Below are 20,553 nucleotides of genomic sequence, written 5' to 3'. Positions count from 1 at the left end.
AACATGTTGAATGCACTCCCTATTGCTACTTGGGGTTGTGATTGAACAAAGCATGCTGCGGGTTTGTGAGGAGCATCTTTTATTATTTAAGTTCACATGTTCTCTACAGATCTGGCAAGGCTATATAGTAGAGCTACGTAGTATAATCATGTTATCTCTCGTAGACAAAAAATAAAATACAATATCTTGAAAATTGCAAGTTTGGATTTCCTATTCAGGGAAATCTATATGTTCTTTCCTTGTCCTGCTATTTTCTTTAGCGATATGAATTTTTCAAACTGGTCGGAGCCACCATGCCCACACAATGCAGCAGTGGCCATAAAATCCTTTCAAAGTGTCAATGATCATTGTGCCCTGCAATATTAACATATTATGTAAAACACTTGTAATTTCCTCAAAAATCAAGTCTGCCTTATAATCATTATGCGTGTGTGGATGTTGTGCTAAAGTTGAATAAAGTTTGACTTGTTTAATGTTAGTGTAGTGCTCCATTAATGTGCAGTTATGTATCTTATAACCCGATTTGCTACGACCCAGTGTGCTCTAATATTGTACATGAAAACTTGTTATTAACATGCATCTCTGTAATTGCAATGACTGTTAAGTATATCTGATATAGCAGCACGCAAAGCATTGTGGGATATTTTCCTAGCCAAGTCTTAACAAGTACTAAACTGGTGCATTCTTGGTTTAAGCTAGTTAAAGATAACGGGGTATTTTGTGCATTCTTGGTTAATTGGTCCTCTCGATTGAAAAAGTACTTGGCAATACTCACAATACTATCCACAATACTTTAATGGTTAAATTGTCGACAAATGTTACTTGAAGTCCTTTGTTATTGTACTGTTCATTTTAATTACTTGCACTTTATTGAATGAGTCTGCAACCCTAGTGAAATAAGCGCCACTAGAAAAACGTATGGATGAATGGATGCTGTAAAAATGGTTATACTACATTCACAGAAAATCAAAACTGTATCTACTTAGATGCCGGATTTTTTGTTATACTATTTATCAATCTTTACATTTGCATGTGTGTAAATGATTTGTTTTGAGATGATCTAGCCGGAAAAAATTGTGTAAGATCTCGGGGCCTCAAAATTTCCCTCTTATACCTACCAGCTTGATTAGTGGTGATGTTCACAGCAGAAAACTGAGGTGTGTAGGGGCTTTTGTTGGAAACTCCATTGACAGCCTGAATCTCAAAGCTGTATTGGGTATGGGCTTGCAGGTTGCGCACTGCCACTCTGCGCTGGGTCAAACCCAGGTGGCGTGGTGAGATATCCACGTTGTCATCGCAGCGGGAACACATTCCCCGTTCAGGCAGACACTTCTTACAGATGACGTTGTAGAAGGTGTCATCGCGACCACCAAGATCCCGTGGTTCACTCCATTCCAGGACAAGCGAGGTTTCGTTCACACTGGAGATGACATTGCGTGGGGCGGAGGGAACAGCTGCAAAAAGACGTGATGGGATGAGGAAAAAAGGTTGGGAATGAGTCCGAATTTAATCTCCGTGCATAACAGGTGTATCCAAATTTGTCTTCTTGACAGTGCAGTCATGTACGAAACAATAAGACTTCAGATTGCTTCATTACACTTTAATTTAAAATGCATTCAATAATATTTGCAATCATCTTGTGACCCATAAATGTTCCCGTTTGCTGCGGTATTGTTTTCACACATTAATTGGAACAGATTTTTCTTCCCTTTAATGAGTCTGTTCCACCAGTTCAGTAGAAAAACAAATATTTCAAATTTGAACTTCATGCTGAGTTTCACTCACTGTGTGTGTGCATCTGTGTATGTAATTTGGGATGTCGGGTGAGTGAGAAAATCTATTGGCAATTCTTATCCAATTACTAGAACTTTATCTCTCATTGTGCTGGGGGACAATCATGCCCATCCACCACCCCACTAACCAACCTGAACCAGCAACAGACAGGAAATGTAGATTCTTCCCAGGTTTCCTGTGACTTTATTATCTCTTATGCGAGCATGTTTGCATATAATAAAAGCACGGTTAGTTAGTAATAAAAAAAAAAAAAAAAAACTGAGGAGAGATAGACTTCTCTTTGAAGGCAGCTGGGTCACTATGATAACATTTCAGATAACAGTGGGAAAATAAGCAGAAGTGTTTGCCTTCTGCGTGCCCTGGTGGGAACAACCTCCTGTTCCAAGTGATGATAACAGTTACGGTTGGCCCAAAATCCACAAGGGAAGTTTTGGCCTTATTACCATGACTTTACAATTAATTCATCTGCCCAGCCATTACTCACCCCGGGATCAACCGTCATATACCTGTTCTTGTGGCATGAAAAAAAGATAAAACATAGGGATACAAAGTATATGAAAATAAAAACGGCACTTACTTGTGCATGAGGAGTCTGGTGTCTCTGTGTCTGAGCGGTAGTAACCATTTTTACAGGAGCAAATGCTTGCTGCCCCAGCACTGGCACGGCTGTTTACGGGACATGGCATGCAGAAGCCTTCTCCTTGCTTGTACTTGAAGGTGCCAGGGCTGCAGGCTAAGTTGGAGAGCAAGAAAGATGCAAACCAAATGTGTGACTAATCCTGATTTACTGATTCCTCAAAGAATTTGAATATTACAGGATTATGTACAATCATTTTTCTGGTCAAACATATGTCACATTTTCCTATTAGGAAATATGGATTACTATCTTCCTTGAATGTAAACAACGTTTTGAAAGGATTAGTGGCACATTTTAATTTCACAACTATGCTTTTGGAATCATGAGGCTTGCATTTGAAATACTGTTTCCAGTCACATGACTCACATCTTATCTAGAGTAATTGGTTAAACTTGTGTGCGTTAACATCCATTGATGTACAGTCACACAGCCCTTGGCTCAGTACTCGCATATCGCTGGTGCTTGGCCCAACCCTCATAGGTCACATTTAGTTGAAATTCATATTTGTTTCCAAAATCCTTACTTTTGGTCAGTCTCTGAGTTTTATTTTTACACATTAGTCAACAATTTAAAGTGTTGAAAATGACAAGATCTATTTCACAATGTGATGCTAATGGCAGGACAATTTTGACATTTCAAGGTCTCCAGAAAAATGATGAATTTGGAGCTACATTGTGCCCCCACACATGTGATGTGGTGGAGCATTTCATATTAGGGCAACCAAACATAAGCACAGTTTGTTTTTTGTTTTTTTGTTTTTTTTTTTACCAAAGCATTGACACTAATTTCAAGTGTGATTTTTTTTTCTTTTATAAAAGATGTTAGTATATGAAGATATATTTTAACACATCCTGCACTCTGACTACTCTGTGCCTGACCTGAAACCATTTTTGCATCTCTTTCACCATTTGAATTTTTAAAGAAATTAACTAAGCTTTAACCAAAATCACAAACATTTGCTTTTGTAATGCTTTGTAATTGACAGATGTTTTTTTTCTTGAAATTAATGTGTCCACATTGTCTAAACATGCTATTCTGATTCATATTGCAGATATATTCAGAAGCAAAATCTTAGTTTATATGCATCTCAGATAGCAGCCATTTTACCACTTGCTGTCGCCTGAAAAACCTTTCCAGAAAAAAACTGGATGGATTTTTTTTTTCTGTATTGATATCCCATGAATGGAATATTAATCAGAACTCCATGTTTAGACTAGTCTTGTTCGTAGAACACCTTATTGTAAAAATTTGTTAGGGGGACGGGGGTAAGCTAACACTAAAACAATTTTGCACACATGCTAGTAAATGGAAGTGGAACTGTATCTTTGAGAAGAAGTCTCATTAGGGTCTGAACTGTTCAAAATATACTGGAATGAAGCAAGAAAAAAATGTGGCACTGTTTGGATCATGACTGTCAGGGATCCAGCTGCATAAAATTGTCTCTCACCGTGGTTTCTCGGTTTGATTTATTTTGCTTTAAACTTCCTGTTAAAAGGTTGGAGGTCAGAGCAGCAGACGACTTATTGCTCCTGCTGCCGCGTTCCTTTTCTCCTAAACTCAATATTAGCACATGGCCACCAGTTGGCTGAGTCGTGTACATTAGCACTGAGTGTGTTTGTTCTTCAACCATTAATCAAAGTTATCCACACCACTGGCTAAAAGGAAGTAGCGCAAGATAAACACATAAAAATGACCTTGACATATAGCAGGCTGCTTCTTGCCTGGCCACCAGTTGGCTGAGCTCATGCAGGTTCATTTAAGTTCACCCCAATACAAAGAAAACCATAAGCAATTTCCTAACTCAAGGGAATAAGAAGTATAGGATTTTCAACATGTTAGTCAAATCAAAGAGGTTGAGGAAGCATCCCCATTAAATTAAGCTTTTTCCCCGTGTTTTAAAGTGCTGATCAATCACTTCTTGTGAGTAAAGAGGTCATCCTCTGCCTTTTATGCATTTTCCCCCAAGGAACCAACTAAAGAATGAGAAAAAAGGAGACATGGGGGTAGAAAAAAAAGGAAGGGAGAGGGAGATGTGGAGGCAGTGAAAATGTTAATCCCGCTAGCGTTTCCCCCTTCCTCTTCACTCTCCTGTGTTTTATCCTCTCATGCAGAACATAGAGCTTAAGAAGCTGATTAAAAGGAATGGTGAAATTGGAAAGTGTGGTGCAAAGAAAAAAGGAAATAGCGAAATGAATGGCTGGAAAGGAAAGGATTGGCTCATCGATTAATAGCAAAGCACGTATCCTAACTGTAAGTCGGATGGTGTATTAATGAGCGAAACGGCCTTCAGATTAGAATGAAATGAGGTGCGGGGGGTGGTGGAGAGTGAGCTGGAGAAAAAGTGGGGAGCTAAAGGAGATGCTGTCCTTTATGTGCGAAACAGGAAAAAACACATGAGAGCATTATTGAGTTTAAAAAAAAAAGGACACACACACACACACACACACTGGTCACTTCTTCGGGGAGCTGATATCTGATACAGTAGCTGGTGTCAATTATTTGGTTGTTCAAACGATGAATTGCATGTAAAACTACACATTTTAATGCCCATTCCTTAATTCATAATTGGACAATATTTAAAATTGATAGTGCAGGAAATTCGTTTTGGGTCAGTTAACGGTTTAGTCTTAAACAGGTTGGAAAATACTGCGGACAAATGTTAATTATAATTTTAAAAAAAACAACAAAAAACAACAAAAAAAACGCTGTCGGACAAAGATTAGAAAATGCTACTGTCAAACCAAAATGCTGAGGGTATTGACGATCTAAATTAAAAAAAAAGTATCTTAATCATTAGAAGTAATTATTATCGATTAATTCCATAAATGTTTATTGTTAATGAATCTATTAGTGGTTGCAACTCTATAATATATTGTGGAGGTGTCCTTAATGTGCTGATGTGATTGTTTAACGTGAAACGGGAAAAGTGCTCGTTCACTTGTGTATCTACAAAAAGGAGTCTTTTGAAGCCTAACAGCAATATGTTTGTGCTGAAAGTGCACAAAGCGCGCATACACAAGCAGGCCTCCATCACCTCTACTCATCAATAATTTTGCCAGCTACCCCCTTATCTCATCCTCCTGTCTCTATTTGTCCTACACAACCTGAGCCTAATTTTACGCCCCCATACCCCTCAACACACACTTTCCATTTATCCTTCCCTCTCCTGCTGTCACCTGCACTCCATTTCAGCTGAGACCTTGCTTGGCTGAATTCACCTTGCTCTCAACCTCTGTGAACTCGATGTGTTCTCCATCAGCCTTCAAACTATCATCAGGGACCTCCCAGCTTTCATAAATAGGCAGCCTCGCCTGCATTTCCATTTATTTAGCAACCAGGTGCCTGGATAAACCAAGGTCACAAGGGCAAACTCCTGCTGACAGTGTCAACTAAAGTGGATTGTTCTGCCTTGCAGAAAATGCATTAGTGGTGCATAATGTCGTAGAATACCATCTTTTCTGACCAGGATTCAAACAACATATACAGTATATATATATATATATATATATATATATTTATATATATATATATATATATATATATATATATATATATATATATATATATATATATATATATATATATATATATATATATAGAGAGATTGTTGAGTCCATGGAGTTACATTTCGATTCAGTATGGCATAGCTCCGTTGAAGAGGATATCAATAATGTAAATGTGCCATTTTGTTCTGAGCGAGAGCTCTCCAGTGAAAGACAATTTGATACGTATCCCAACATAATTCAAACTGGAAATGATTGGATTGAGTTTGAGTTGATGCACTCACATCTTTTAAATAAAAAAAAAAAAGATATTCCGGTTCAAGCTGTTATTTGTTACACCCCTAATATGGTGTTGTCTTGGGTACAGTAACATTTATTCGTGTGAATAATACACAGCTGTAGGCCGGCAACCCGAGTGAGGAAATAGGCACATCATTAAAAAGCCCTTGAGTTGGAAAGCAGCAAGTACTTTCATTTTGGAAATGTCATAGAGAACAGCGTTGCTCGTTAAGAGACAACCATGTTTAGCAATGACTTATGCTAGATTTGACCCCAACTATGAGCAAAAAAAAAAAGTGGCATATGTCTCTATTTTATCTGTGACTGATGACTCAGTAGGTTCAAAATGGTACAGTTTGGGCATTTCTATTGTTGCATGTTAGATGTAACTACTAACCTTGGCATTGCGTATCTTTCATGGCAGGTTCGAAACCAGCTGAGCAGGTGCAGGCACCTACAGGAACCATCCACTCCCCATCTCCATTGCAGTAGAGCTTTAGTGGTACAGATACCTCCAAAGCATTGGGGACACACGTCCCAGGCGCAATCACTAAAGAAGTAGCCTCAGCTCCAGTTGCTGTTTCCGGAAAAACTGCAAAGTTTGCAATGGTGGTGGAGCACTTCTTATAAAAAACCCTCACTGAGATGAGTGACATGCAGGCCCCAAGGTCCTGGAAGGCCAAATAAAACCCGGCTTTGGACAAAGGCCCAAAACTTCTCACTTTCGTGTTAACTAGTCCAGAATCGAGCTTGGAAAAGCTTGTATCTGGGGCTATGGTGTCCACTTTCACATATGGGTTTTCCATCCAGAATGGACTGGTTGCTGTGGCTGAGTCCGAATCAGACTCATAGTAAAAGAGGTTGAAGGTCTCTTTGCAGGAGCCTGGGATGTTGGGGATGCTGTTGCAATCACGCACTGTGAATTTCATCTCCACATATACACGCAGCACATCTTTCCTTGGGATGAAGTCACTGCGGAGCCAGTTGTTCTGGTTGAGTTCTCGTACATTACATACTTGGTAAGTCCGGATGGGATTCATGGCATCGTCATAGCCACTCACTTCTTCCCACTACAAAGAAACACAAACAGGTTAGATTATAATTATGTGCTTTATTAACTTACTAACATAAAGCAAACCGACATGGAGGATAAACATTTGAAACGACGAAGCGGGGGACTTCTGTAAAACGTTACAATCATAAAAACAATTAAAGACTTCGCTAACCATAACCCTTTTTCCATGAATGCATCAAAACAAAACGTTACTATATTTCGTATGTTGGGTTTAAGTCAATCATACCGCGGCCTGATACCTTAGTAACTCAGAGTTACCACTTTGAGTTTAGCACCAAAAATTACTTGTTTGGGGGGAAGCTACACATCGTTTCATAACACAAAAAGTACAAATATTTTAACATCTTCTGACAGGGGGGGAGTGTGCTCCTTATCCTTTATGTTTCTTGTTTGTTTCAGTCCTTTGGGGTGAATTACTGAGGACAAAACTGAAGTAAAAATGTCTAAACTTTGATTACCAGCTTCATTAAATAACTAAATGCAAATCAGACAGTGAAAGCTTTAGTGTGAGACACTGTAATCGAATGTAATTTTCAGTCACGAATGAGGACACCACAATTAAATGGGTTCACTTCAAACGACGAGTCCTGTGAGTATGGTGTGTCTGTGTGGGTGTACGTGGTGGGGGACCTGCTCTGCTTTCCACAAAACAGCGTATGTTCATTTAGTAAGCTTTGTCATCGTTTATTTGCACTGCGCATTTGAACCACAAAAGCAACTTCAAATGCTTTATGTGTTAATGTTATGGTTTAGTGGTTAATCCTTAAAGATGAAGAATCTTGCTCTCATTATACCTTATCTAAAGCATCAGATTGACCCTTTGACCTTCTGCTAATAGAAGGATTTATTTTTTGATTGTGCAAGCCTAGTGGAAGTAAATAAAGAAATTTCTTAAATGCAACTAAATGAAAAACACCACTAATGAGGTTCACATAGGGACATTTAAAACAAAGACAGCGTCCAAATTCAGCACCGTTTTTTTTTTTTTTTTCAGTGCTGAGCATTAATAGGGTTATAGTTAGTTTTTAATTAAGGCTAAAATATGGATGTGAGGGGGGCAGGACTATTGATCTAACACCTGAAGGGCTATGTGGTAGAGTGACTTGGCCTGGCTTGGCCTTAAGACTTAAACTTTGGGTTGGCAAGAAGAGAGAACCATAAAAGAACAATGCCATAATCACCTGCACAGTTTTGGTAAGAGAGGACATAAATAAATCAACAGATTTGACATTCCCTGACCTCACTAGTTTACGGTTAATTACTATCTATTCTTAAAGCCATCAGACATTGAATTAATTATTTCTTGACTTAATTGTTTCTTGTCTTGTAGTAGGCATAAAGTATAAGGTCTTTAGGAAACAGGGAACCCCACGTTTTGGACGAATTGACATTTAATAGACATTATTTCTGATCAACATGGGCACACAAACTCATTGGCTATGACAGATATACCTGCACGATTTAATAAAATCTGTTAAATGATGTATTGGACACTATATGTCATAAAATGTGATAAATGACTACATATATGAATACTGTATATGTTTAGTTTTATTCCATTTTATTTTTGTATTACCGTTTACAGCCTTTTCTGTTGTAGTTTTCTTTAACACTATAACAAAATATAGAGACATTGAGACTCAGCCAAGCCAGGAGAGCCTCTCGGGATAGTGTATGGTTGTTCTCCGTGAGTGAGTCTATTTTGAGGCTTTTTTTTTATAGTTCTGGATTCAATGTTTCTCTGTTTTACTTTTGGTCTCACTGTTTCACAATGCCATCTCACTCAGACATTGTACTGACATCTCTAAAACAAGTCTACGACGGGGAAAAAAAAAAAAGTCATCTATCAATAAAAACAATACGCACATTTGGCGGTGATAAGTATGTATTAAATATTTTCTAGGCTCCAGTCAGGGAAATTTAGAGATTCCAGTGGCTATCAAAAGCAATGATTCCAAATTCTACTAAAGTAGAGTTAAAAATACCAATTCTACACCTGAAAATAAATTATTGATATGCATAATGCAATCAGTTTTTGGTTTGTGTTTAGTATATGTTTGATGAAACGACTGAAAAAAATTACTTCTTCTATTTTTCAATGCACTTAACATCCTCTTTTCTCTAGAATCAATAGTGTATCCAGTGTGCCCTAAAGACGTATGTACATTTCCCCCAAAAATATATACCAGTTCATTGAATCAATGTCTCATAATCCACAGCACTGTATAGTCCTTAGAATGTGGTAAACCATTATTTTTAGGAAGGTGACTAAGTTTGAAAAAAATCTTTACGGAACACCATCAAACATACAGTATATGCCATAAAATGGGGACACACAAATCATAGCTTTCTGCCATCTGGTGGAAAAGCATTTATTTGTTCTGTCAGCCACTATAGTCGCCAGAAGAGATAAAAGGACAAAGATGCATGATTTGCTGTAAATATTATTCCGGCCAATTAAGGGAATTGTGTAATTTCCTGTGGCACACAGCTTTTATGGCATTGGTTGGAAATCACTCCTCCAGAGACGTCTGTCATTTAAAAAGGAACATCTGTTGATCAGGACACCTCCATGAAAATGTGTATAATTTGTCTCATTGGTCCTTTGCTGCCACATTGGAACATTGATGGGAAGGGAGGTCAGAGTGGAAGAAGAATACGGACGGCTGCGAGAGGGCTAAGACAATTGTGGGCTTTGGCCATTTGATTGTTGCTGTTAAAGTAATGTGGCTCCATTAAGGGGGAGTTACAGATAGTAAAAGAAAAAGGAAAAGCTGAATCAAAAGGGTGGATGACTTGGAACAGCTGGGGTGGAATTTCCATGTCTGTGTGTTGGGGTGTAAATAAAATATAAAAATGGGGGCCCCACTTTTTAGAGCACAAGGGCCACAGTGAGAAGGCCACACAAAGGCATTGAGAGGAGTGCTGGAAAGGCTTTGAAGTATTTGGTTGGAGAGGTCAAGACTGTTTTTTGTCCTCCTTAACCCATTGTGGAAACCACATGGGAAAACAAAATCAAACTGTCACTGGTACTTTGTGTGTGAACGATTCAAGGGCATACAATGGGTCAATATCAAGAGATGAGCTGGTATTTGCATTTAAAATATATTGACGAGTGGCAAGCTACACACATGTTGCATCTAATGCAAATCAGTTAGAAAACTCAAGAGAAAATTAGCATTTATAGAAGTAATACATAAATGCAAACGAAACCTCAAAAATGATGCCTGTTTGTTAACATTACTTTGGTCAAATTATCCATCTACCTGACAGGTGGCTTGCACTGGTTGAATTTTTTAATCCATTGGAAAGTGGACTTTTTTTTTTTTTTTAACAATTTATCGTGTTATTTTTCTGCATCAGTCCATATATGATTTTTGCAGGATACATTACAGTTGTGCTTGACAGTGCTGAATCCATTAGTGCTCCAGTCACAGTCCCCCTATAATAAAACCATGAGCAGTCCAGCGGGAAACCTCAGTCTTTAATTTCCATTGGGAAACCCCAGTCTTTAATCTGACGTGGAGTAACGGTGAAAATAGTGATACATGTATAAATGTTTGTACACGTCAAACAGTCTGCAAAATAAACTTACCCCAGTCTCGGGGTGTGAAGTCCAGGCTAATTCTGTGGTGGCCCACTTGGTGTCCATCAGTGTCTCTGAAAACGGAAGCGGAATATCTCGGTTAGAGAAACAACAACAAGGATGAATGAGAACAATAAAAGTTTCTCTAGATTTACAACCATCATAAAACTAAAAGAGGTTTTTCCGTGTTGAGAAATGTTGGAGATAACGCAACGTCTAAAATATGTCGAGCAGAGATTCGGAGCTATATTGTGGGCAAGACAAAGAAACACTGTCTGAGTTTCTCCAGACAGAGATCTCGGTGGTAGATCTGTGAAGTGGCGTAAACCATGTTATTGCACCTCCTTGTTAAACTAATTAGCCCAATTAGATGCGTGTTTGTACAGAGAAAAAAGGGGGAGAAGAACACGACTATGGATAGCACCAAGAAGGAAAAGATGTTGCTTCCCACCAAACAGACACTTACAGTACCAGTTGTAAAACGTGACTTGATATATGAGCCGACAGAAGGTTTGAATGAGTGGTGATAAAAATTGAATGACACAAAGGACTGGAAGAAAGGTCAACACGCTTCAATTGGTTTCGCATTGTGTCAAAATGACATACTTTAACTCTTGACTTGCAATTAAACACTATGCTTCTAAAACCCAATATGGTGGGCAACACACACTGCTGCAAATCCTCTTTCCTCCTCCCAACCACCATTTCCCATTCTCGTGCTTCTTCTGATTTTTCTTCTTCCATGCTGCCAGCTTTGTGCTAGCAGGGAAGGAGGAAAATAAATGTGGAGTCTTTTATTACCTGGAGCTCAAGGCACGGCGCGAAGCTACTGTTATTATTCCTACCACTGTGCTGTGCTACAAGATAGCATAAAATGATGAAAGGGGTGTGCTGGTTATTGGGCTTGTGCTACTTTGAACTGCCTTATCTTTCTTTCCTTTGTTTTTTCCACAGGGACACTGACGTCAACAAATTACACTATATGGATAAGAGCATTTATTTGCTGGTCAGAGGTCACTGATTTTGGACACTGCGTTAAAAGTAGGTTGACCAGATGTCCTGGATTAACTGGAACAACCCTAATTTTGAGCGTTGTGTCCCAAATCCTGTCTGATTTCGTTATTTTTAGGCATGTCCTGTCAACAAGTTAGGGGACATTTGCATGTCAACCATACAGTTGTCATAGGATAAGTATGGATGTAACAATTAAATTACTTGATATTTACTTTGACACTCACATTTGCAACATACCAGAAATAGGACTACCTTCTGTTGCCATGCCAAAAAATCATGGGTCACCTTACCCCAAAGGTGTAGGGTTAATGTCGACACGCTTCCGAAACCATCAAAGGTCTTTCCTCAGCGGGATTACGCAAGCAATGCTTGACGAGTATTCATTATTAATGCAAATCTGGATAAAGTTGCATATGAAAGCTTGTTTAAGCGCCGTGTTTCAATCCTTTAATGCATATAGTGTATGTTCTATGCAAACAAACCACTAAGTGCACCAGAATAAAACGGCATGTTCTGTGGTCCTCAACATACTTGGCAATTACGTCTTGGCTGGCTACATTACTGAACAGCACCAATAGTGACAAGCATCACTCAAGTCAAAGACCTCCTTGTGAATTACGACTGTAGATTTAGCAAGTCCGTGCGGCTGAGATTTCCTGGTGAATTACAGCCCCCCATGTGCTTTCAGTTAATGTTTCGGACATGGATGTGTAGCCTTTACACTGCTGAGCACAAGCGTTAACAAGGTTTATGACAAAAAGTAAAATAAAATCTGATTGTGTATGTAGCATGAGCTAGGCCCCCCCCTCAGGCGTAATGACCTGGAACTGTGAAGCCCCTAACAACTGTCTCTGTGGGAGTGGTTCCCAAAGCTGAAGTGAATAGAATGTACACGCAGCTGTACAAAGTCAAAGCCGGCTTGCTTTGTCAACTATTCTGTGCTTCTGTGCTGATGCTGAAAAAAAAAAAAAAAAAAAAATCACAAAAGCAGGTTGCTTTTGTTGATGGTGTCTCTTTGTATAGCCACACCGTGTCCTAAACAAGCGCAAACTTGTGTGTCAAAGTGTGTCAATGGATATTAGGTGCAAAATTTCCCATGACTCATAACATGACAATAGGTGATACGAAGACTATTACTGATGATGGTAGTAAGTAAGCTGAGAGGTGGAAATGATCCTCATCCGCTCTCTGTTGTGTATGATGACTATTATGACTGAGTTGTGCCAGCCCGACCGTTATAGCTGGCCTACCCTGAGAATAACTTACACATCATTACAGTATGATCCAAAACGGAGGTAACAACGAAGGAGAGAAGGAGTACAGTGGAAATGAAAGGGAGATATGCAAATCGCACACCTGTGCAGTTTGACTTTGTGGTTTGGATCATTCGGGAGCATGGGCCGCAAGCAAACACACCGTCCCCACTTTCCTGATGCGTCTGCATTGTTCAAACTCACCAGGCCTGAGCTTGCATGTATCCAGAAGTGCATACGTGTGTGTGTGTCTGTGTATGCATATGTGTGTTTTATGCAAAGCCCTGTATTGTGCCAAAAGTGGAGCACTAATTCTGAGTCAATGGAGCAAGGCAAAAACCCTGGATGACTACTCTCTAACCTGGCCACTCCCTACCAGTAAGTGTGTATATAATCTTTGTGTTGGTTTGAATGACCAAAAAAGGCACATATGTCTATTGTTGGCTTCAATTGATTGTCGAGTAGGCAATATTTAACACAATGCCACCTGCGCTCTAACAGAAGTTGTTTTGTTTAACTTTTGGTGAGTTAGGGCTGAGTTAGAAAACCAGAAAGACAGGTTGAGGGGGGAAAAGCACAGTGTCAATATGAGACCCTCCCCAACACACAAAACATTTGAGTTTAACTTTTAGGTTCACTATATTAACATCATTCCACTAAACCTGTTTCATTTCCAAGGTGTGTAAAGTGGAGCGATCTTCGTATTGAAGACATGGCAAAGCAAACAAAGTAAAAATCAGGCGATTGACCATGCAAAATATTGGATGTGAAACAGACACACAGATAAAGACATGGTATCCTAAACTTCTTATCACTTCTCGTTTACTTTTTTCTGAGGTGACCTCTTTTCTAGAGTTCCCCCAACTCCAAGATGTGTTTGCATGATAAATGTTCCTCGCAGCATACAAGAGAATGGTTTTTCAAACTCCTAGCGCTCAGAGAGCGCTCAATTAGCATGTCTGTTTGAGCAATCCGGGGAACGCTTTAGTAAAGCATTATTAATGATCGAGGTCAAATGCACCTGAGATTAGCAGAACAAAAATGGCTGTGGCATTTGCCTTCACTGCATGGACTGATTGTGAGAGGGAAAAAATGTGGGAACACAAATGGGGACGATCATAATGTGATGCGCACACAGGCACACACTGTGGTAAGGTACATGTAAAGCACCCCTTCACCTTCTTTTTAATCCTGTAATGACAGGGCCGGCCTAATAACAGGGGAGGGCACTAAAGCATTCATCTCTAAGGGCCACATCCACACACACACTCATTCACTCACACACAGACACACATAGCACAGAGTTGCAAAGCCTTTTAAAATATTTCTTTGGTTAAACAAAACACTAACAATTAATGCAATATCCAACAACAGCACAGAAGAGGTGAGGGCGTGAGCTTGAGCACCTCTGACTTGGTTTGCATGCGATCAATATTCAGTTGAGGTCAAAATTCCAATTTTGAAACACTTGGGATTAACTGTTTACATGCATGAGTAGACAATCTTCTTACTGTATACATGGTTACCAGTTTCGAACCGATCTAAATCGCACCATACGGATGTCATGACTAACAGTCTAGACTTACAGTCTTTAAAACACATTATATTCATGTCACTCAACACACAAATAATTTAGGTTCCCTCTTTACTCCAAAAGTGCGGCTCTATGCTGCATCTGAGCCTCAACTACTTTGTTTACCTTTGCTTGTGTATTTATCTGAGTTGTACAACATCCACATAGGCACATATACATTCTTTAAATTTGTGTCGATATCCACACTAGGTCATGTTTTACATTGAGACAGAAAATAGTATAAAACATGAAAAAAACTTAATATATTTAATTCAATAACTGTTTTTTTATGCTGTTTATTTGTGCGAAAAAACGAACAACTATTGTCACAATATATCCTTTCGGCTGCCACATTTGTTTACTCTGAAGTCACGTTTTTTGGTTGATATAAGTTAATTTCATCATGAAGCTGCACAGAATACACTGTACATTAAGAACTGTTACTTAGAACTATTTGAACTTTCTGCTTGTATATTAGAGTATTATACTAAGTTTAGATGATCAAAGTTAAAGCATTAACTTTTGAGATTAATTTATATTTTATATGCATTAAAAAAAATCAGTTCACTCAGTTTTATTTAGTTCCTGTGTCCGCTGAGCTCTGCTAACTAAAAAACTAAATTGAGAGGTTGGTAGTTTAGAAAAGGTTATTGATGGCATGTAAAGTAAATGTTAGTTTTTAGATAATGTTGTAGACACATCAAATTAGTCAAGACACCAACTAAGGCAACAACGGAACACTTCACCCTCTGAATGATAATAAGAATGCCCGTCTGCATTGCATCATCAATAAACCAGAAAGTAGCCCGTGAACTAACAAACAGGTCGATCAACATTAATAGGACCCACTGAAATGTTTGGCCTTGGTGGAGGCCTTGTTTCTGCCACATGCGTTTCTAGAAATAAATATTCCTTGTAAGGCCAGATGTCCCATGAATGTTACTCACTGTTTTGTTGTTGTTGTTTTTTTTTTTTTGGGGGGGGGGGGGTATACACAAAAATATAGCTTATCCTCATTTCAAATGGCATATCAAGAGCCTTTAAACCTATAATGACTCCCTGAAATCCTGCGCTTCGGGCCTATTCCTCCTCCATAGCTTAATTATGTTCGCCTGACCTTTTTTTTCTTCTGGATTGCTTTTGTTGCGATGCTCCTCAGTCAAACACAACGACCACATGGCAACCTGGCATGAGGTGGCTACTCCATTAAAATACTGCGGCGCCTGGTTGCCAAACACTTGAGCCACTGTTTAGCCACAGAAACAGAGAAATGTGTCAACATGGAGTGTGAGGACCCCACGCTCAACTTATTAGCGCCATTAGCCTGATTGCTTTGTGCGCTATCTTTGTTGGCTTGCCTTTTGTCATCCACAGAGGAGTTGTTGCACAGAAAGAGGAAGAGGAGGGACAAAGATTGAACAGGAGAAGAGGTGCTATTGAAATTCAAATTGTTCAAGCAGCCTTTTTGCCTTTGTACGGGTCCAGAGAGCCGTGATAAGGCGGTACCCCCCCCCCCCCCCTTTTTGGAGAGGGGGGGGGGGGGCAAAACCTCCCCTTTTGGACAGCACACGCGCATGCACGTACACACACATGCACTCAGAGGCACGGTAATTGGTTGCTGTAACATAGACGGGCCAAGGAGGTGATTCCTCTGTGGAATTCCTGAACAGACTTGCCTCCCATGACAAATGCCCCCCTTCTTCTGTCTACACACGCACACACTCACACACATACTTCACCCCACTAGTTCTCTGTGTCAGTCATGCCACAATGGCTGTCACGCAGGACGTTTGCGGTGTGTTTGTGCTAACAGGGTTACACTCCTGAAGCCAAGCAAATAAGCTCTCTGCTTACCTCGCTGTCTCTGTCTTCCTCGTGCATCATCGCTCTCAGTGGAGAAGTCTGATGAACTGTCTTTGCCCTTTGCATTCGTCACAAAGGCTCTTGCCCTCAATTATTTCCTCTCTCGTCAAGCTCAAAGCTGCTGGAGTTGCAACGACATCCCTCCGATTTTGAATTTGAATTTTTGAATAAACAGAGGTCGCTTGTGGCACATCGCACAGTGTGAAATGCATTAATGTGTGTATTGTTGTAACCACTCATGCTAGTGCTGTTTTTCAAGACCTAATGAAGTCTAGCCTAGTTTCTGTATTGCTGATGGAATGGGCCTCTTTGTCTTTGCCTCCTCCCCCATCTTTCATCTCGTTCCCCTAAGCCCACCGTTCGTCGCCCTCCCCATCCTCTTCTCTCACTAACTCCCCTAATTACAAAGCAAAGAGGATCTGACGAACAGGTAGCCCCGGGGCCAGCTGTCTGTAAACCAGGTGTGCCTCACCGTGTATATGTGTGTGTACATGCACGTCAGGATGTGCGTTGTGCAAGACTTTGTGCTTATGTTAAGTCATCAGAAGCTGCCTTTTCACAGTTGAGATGTATTCATATGCATTCAAAGAACAGCTGAAAGGGGAACCCCTTTGGTTTCAAACTGTCAGATATATATATATATATATATATATATATATATATATATATATATATATATATATATATATATATATATATATAATTTAAAAGTATTTATAATCAAATGAGCTGTAAAGTAACTTAACTATTACATGTGAATAATCTGTAACAATGGCAACATTGGATTTCTCATTACACATATATTATGAATAGATATATGACCTTTTTTTTAATGTATTTGAATACATTTCAGCCCCAATAATCAAAACTATTGACATTTTATCTTTTATGTACACAACATTTATGTAAAACAACAGCTGAAGGTGAAGCATTACCACTTGTTTTAATGGCTACTGCACTTGCTTTCATTTATTGATCCATTGGTAGACTGTCTTCAAAATCTATCTCTGGAGAGGTTCCATGTGAATTATTTCTACATGGTGCCTTTTGGAAATGTTTTATTGTCCAACTGCAAATGAACTGTTACTCCAGTTGACAAATGTCTGTGATTGCTTGGACTCCTAAGTTTTAAATAGCTGCAAAAAAGAGTGTGATACATTTAAGATCTGATAAGGTAATAATGTAAAAGGTTTCGTTTTCCAACCTTAACATTCCACATTTATCTTCTTGTCTCAGCGTGCCTCTTCAGTGAACATGTGCTCTGTTATCTTCATGCGTGTGCCTGTCTCACAAGACTCCTCACTCGTGACTTAATAACAGAGTTCTGATGTGCTGATGTTTTACATTTTATAAAATTCTACCTCTTAAGGGTGACACAAAGCTTAGAGACTTTACTGTAAGACGGTATCAGACGGAGTCATCCACTGCTGTGCTGATTCATGAAATTGTTGTCTGACTTTGTCAATTTCTTACGTAAAATTTGCATCTCTCACTGTACACTAATCACAGTGTCACATGTCTGATGCTGACATCATCTATCAGTACAGCACTTATCAGTGCAAACCTGTAGTCCTCTGGCTTTCTCTCAACAATAATGATATACTGTGTTTTGATTCTAGGAATCAAAGGTTTCAAGGGGTAGTTCACATCATACTTTGGAAAGACGCCTGACTCATTTGTAAAAGTTAAGGGCATCAGGTCTGTATTTAACCACATCCCGGATACTGGCACACCGCCAGATTTCCCAGCGGGCATGCAATGTTTACATGACATAGATGGAACCACTGCCAGAATGAAACGGATTTTACCCTTGACGTAATTCATCCTATTTTTGACATTTTATATTTACCAATTCATTTCAGCTCCAAGTTCCAATTCAACTTCGAAACGACAGTAAATACTGTTTCAGTCAGGAATTGGATTGCTGTGACCAAACAGCGGATGACTTGAACACTGTTTGCCTCTGCGTGAGATGCCTTGATGCCATCATCTGATTTTCTGGTGAATGACTCAGTCGTCTGCGACTAAAAATGCAAACAAGCGGGCAGGGAGCACGTTCGCCTTCACCCTGCGGATCTGCATATGGAAATAGCGATCTCCTTGTCGAATTCTGCGGGCGTTCGCGTGTGTGCGTTTGTATTAGTCAGCGTGAGAAAGGAAGCGAGACGGAGTTATTTAGACTGTGTGTTTGCATGCGTGTGTGCTTGTGTGTGTGTATATTCATTTGTAAATCTACAGCTGTTGATTTCCTCCTGTTTCAATGCAGCCCCCCCTGTGGAGGCTGTATTACCAGGTATAAGACTTGTATTTAAACCCCAATGTGGAGTAAGTGCAACCTCAGCAAGCTCTGATTGATTTATGAGACTGTCACGGAGATGAGAGGCAAACACACTGCATGCACAGACAGAGCACATCTCAAACTTCTATAAAAAGACTTGAAACAAACCAAAATAACAAGCAGGCAAACACTCATCCAAACTCCCAACTTTATTATTACCAGCATTCAGCCATTCCTACTTAGTAGACATACTGTAAAATCTATTTTGTGTGTGGAGTGACAAAAAAAAAAAAAAATCACTTGGTAAACCATTCAGCAGTTTACTTGTAAGTTAGGTTGCAGAAGTCATTACCAAAATAATTTAAAAATACTCTAGCACTTTAATACTCCTTGATACGACCTTGATCAAATCTCCCCAGCCAATATCTATTTGTTTTCTTTTTTCCCCCCAGAAACTGTTGTGATACACTGTGTTATTGTGTATTTGTTTAAGTTTTGTTTTGTTTGGAAGAAAACCCATGATCTTTTTGTTGAAAATTAGGTACATTGGCTCAACAGATTGATTTCCAAGCGATCTAAAAAATTATTCAATAAACTTAATATGATACACACACACTGATGTATTTGTTTGTATGAACGTCTGGTAGTGTGATTTCAAGTGAGTTCTAATCTCTCCATGCACCAGAGATCTTCCAATGGCACTACACAGATGCTACACAATATGCTGCATGGACTCAATGTCAATTCTGGCACTCGAAACTGGTATCTGGAGCTGGCCAAAAGTCTCTTTCATCCCCTTTCACATTGCAGAAACTTTATCAGGAACTATCCGCTGTACTCTAGTAGTTTGAGTTGCCCTTTCCGTTCACTCCAAAAAAACCTTCTGGGTCCGAGTGGTCCCCCTAGCATCTACCAGGAACGATCTGAGTACGTAGTCGCAACCAGGGTCGTCGGCTACCTCCCTGCACAGCTCGAGGGGGGCATGTTGTTTTTATGCTGATTGGTTGGTTGAACTTTGAAGTAGGTTATTTTGTGAATGTGAGCTCAGCCGCTAGAATGTGACCCACCATTTTTATTTTCGCTTAATTTTGTTTACCTCTCTTCCGAGAGTTCTTTAAGACAGAAGCAGGTAAGACATAATTTGATAGAAGTAATGGACAATGAGGTCCTGGCTCTCTTGAGCATTTATGGGGACCAGGCAATGGCAGTTCACTTTGGCAAATGGATAAGCGGGAAATGCTGAGTTGGATCTACATTACACGGCGAAGGTAGTGCGCAAAAAGCATAAAAAGTTAATACAGGGATGACAAAAAGCTTCAGGATCACAACCTATAAGGAACATAGGTTCCTGGTGGTCAGTGCAAATGTTTACACAATCCTTGGTGCATGAATAATGAATGAAATTGTTAAAAATAAGACCCGTAGGCAAGAGCTGATGGCTGAAAGATGATTAAAATTAGTGCTAGATGATGAATACTATCACTACTGTATGCTGCACATCACAAAAAAATCTGATGAGTTGCGATATGATGAATTTGAACAAACATGCATGCAAATGACCATTTATCAACTCCAAAAAAACTATCATGTCCATTTTTTCTCCTCAAACGCTAAGTCGATATAATAATTACCATGCCATGATTAAAAATATCTTAAGGGTAAACTGCTGCACACTAATTGGTACATGCAGTTGAAAGT

The 20,553-nt window shown here is 39.4% G+C and overlaps 1 protein-coding gene across 13 annotated transcripts in view; it reads right to left on the bottom strand.

The window, feature by feature from the left end:
* ephb3b (eph receptor B3b) overlaps positions 1-20,553 on the bottom strand; it is a 60,220-nt gene that overhangs the window by 17,511 nt on the left and 22,156 nt on the right. For all 13 annotated transcript variants that reach the window (XM_088424933.1, XM_088424943.1, XM_088424938.1 and 10 more), the window contains exons 2-5: positions 10,884-10,948; positions 6,611-7,283; positions 2,372-2,527; positions 1,119-1,454 (exon numbers count right to left, since the gene is read on the bottom strand). In XM_088424933.1, coding sequence (XP_088281059.1) covers positions 1,119-1,454; positions 2,372-2,527; positions 6,611-7,283; positions 10,884-10,948 — 1,230 coding nt within the window. The remainder of the gene's footprint in view (positions 1-1,118; positions 1,455-2,371; positions 2,528-6,610; positions 7,284-10,883; positions 10,949-20,553) is intronic.

The sequence above is a fragment of the Hippichthys cyanospilos genome, chromosome 10 (genome assembly GCF_059441005.1).
Source record: "Hippichthys cyanospilos isolate Australia breed blue-spotted pipefish chromosome 10, RoL_Hcya_1.0, whole genome shotgun sequence".
Taxonomy (NCBI): Eukaryota; Metazoa; Chordata; class Actinopteri; order Syngnathiformes; family Syngnathidae; genus Hippichthys; species Hippichthys cyanospilos.
The sequence above is the reverse complement of the archived record's forward strand: the minus strand, read 5'-3'. Positions and strand labels throughout refer to the sequence as shown.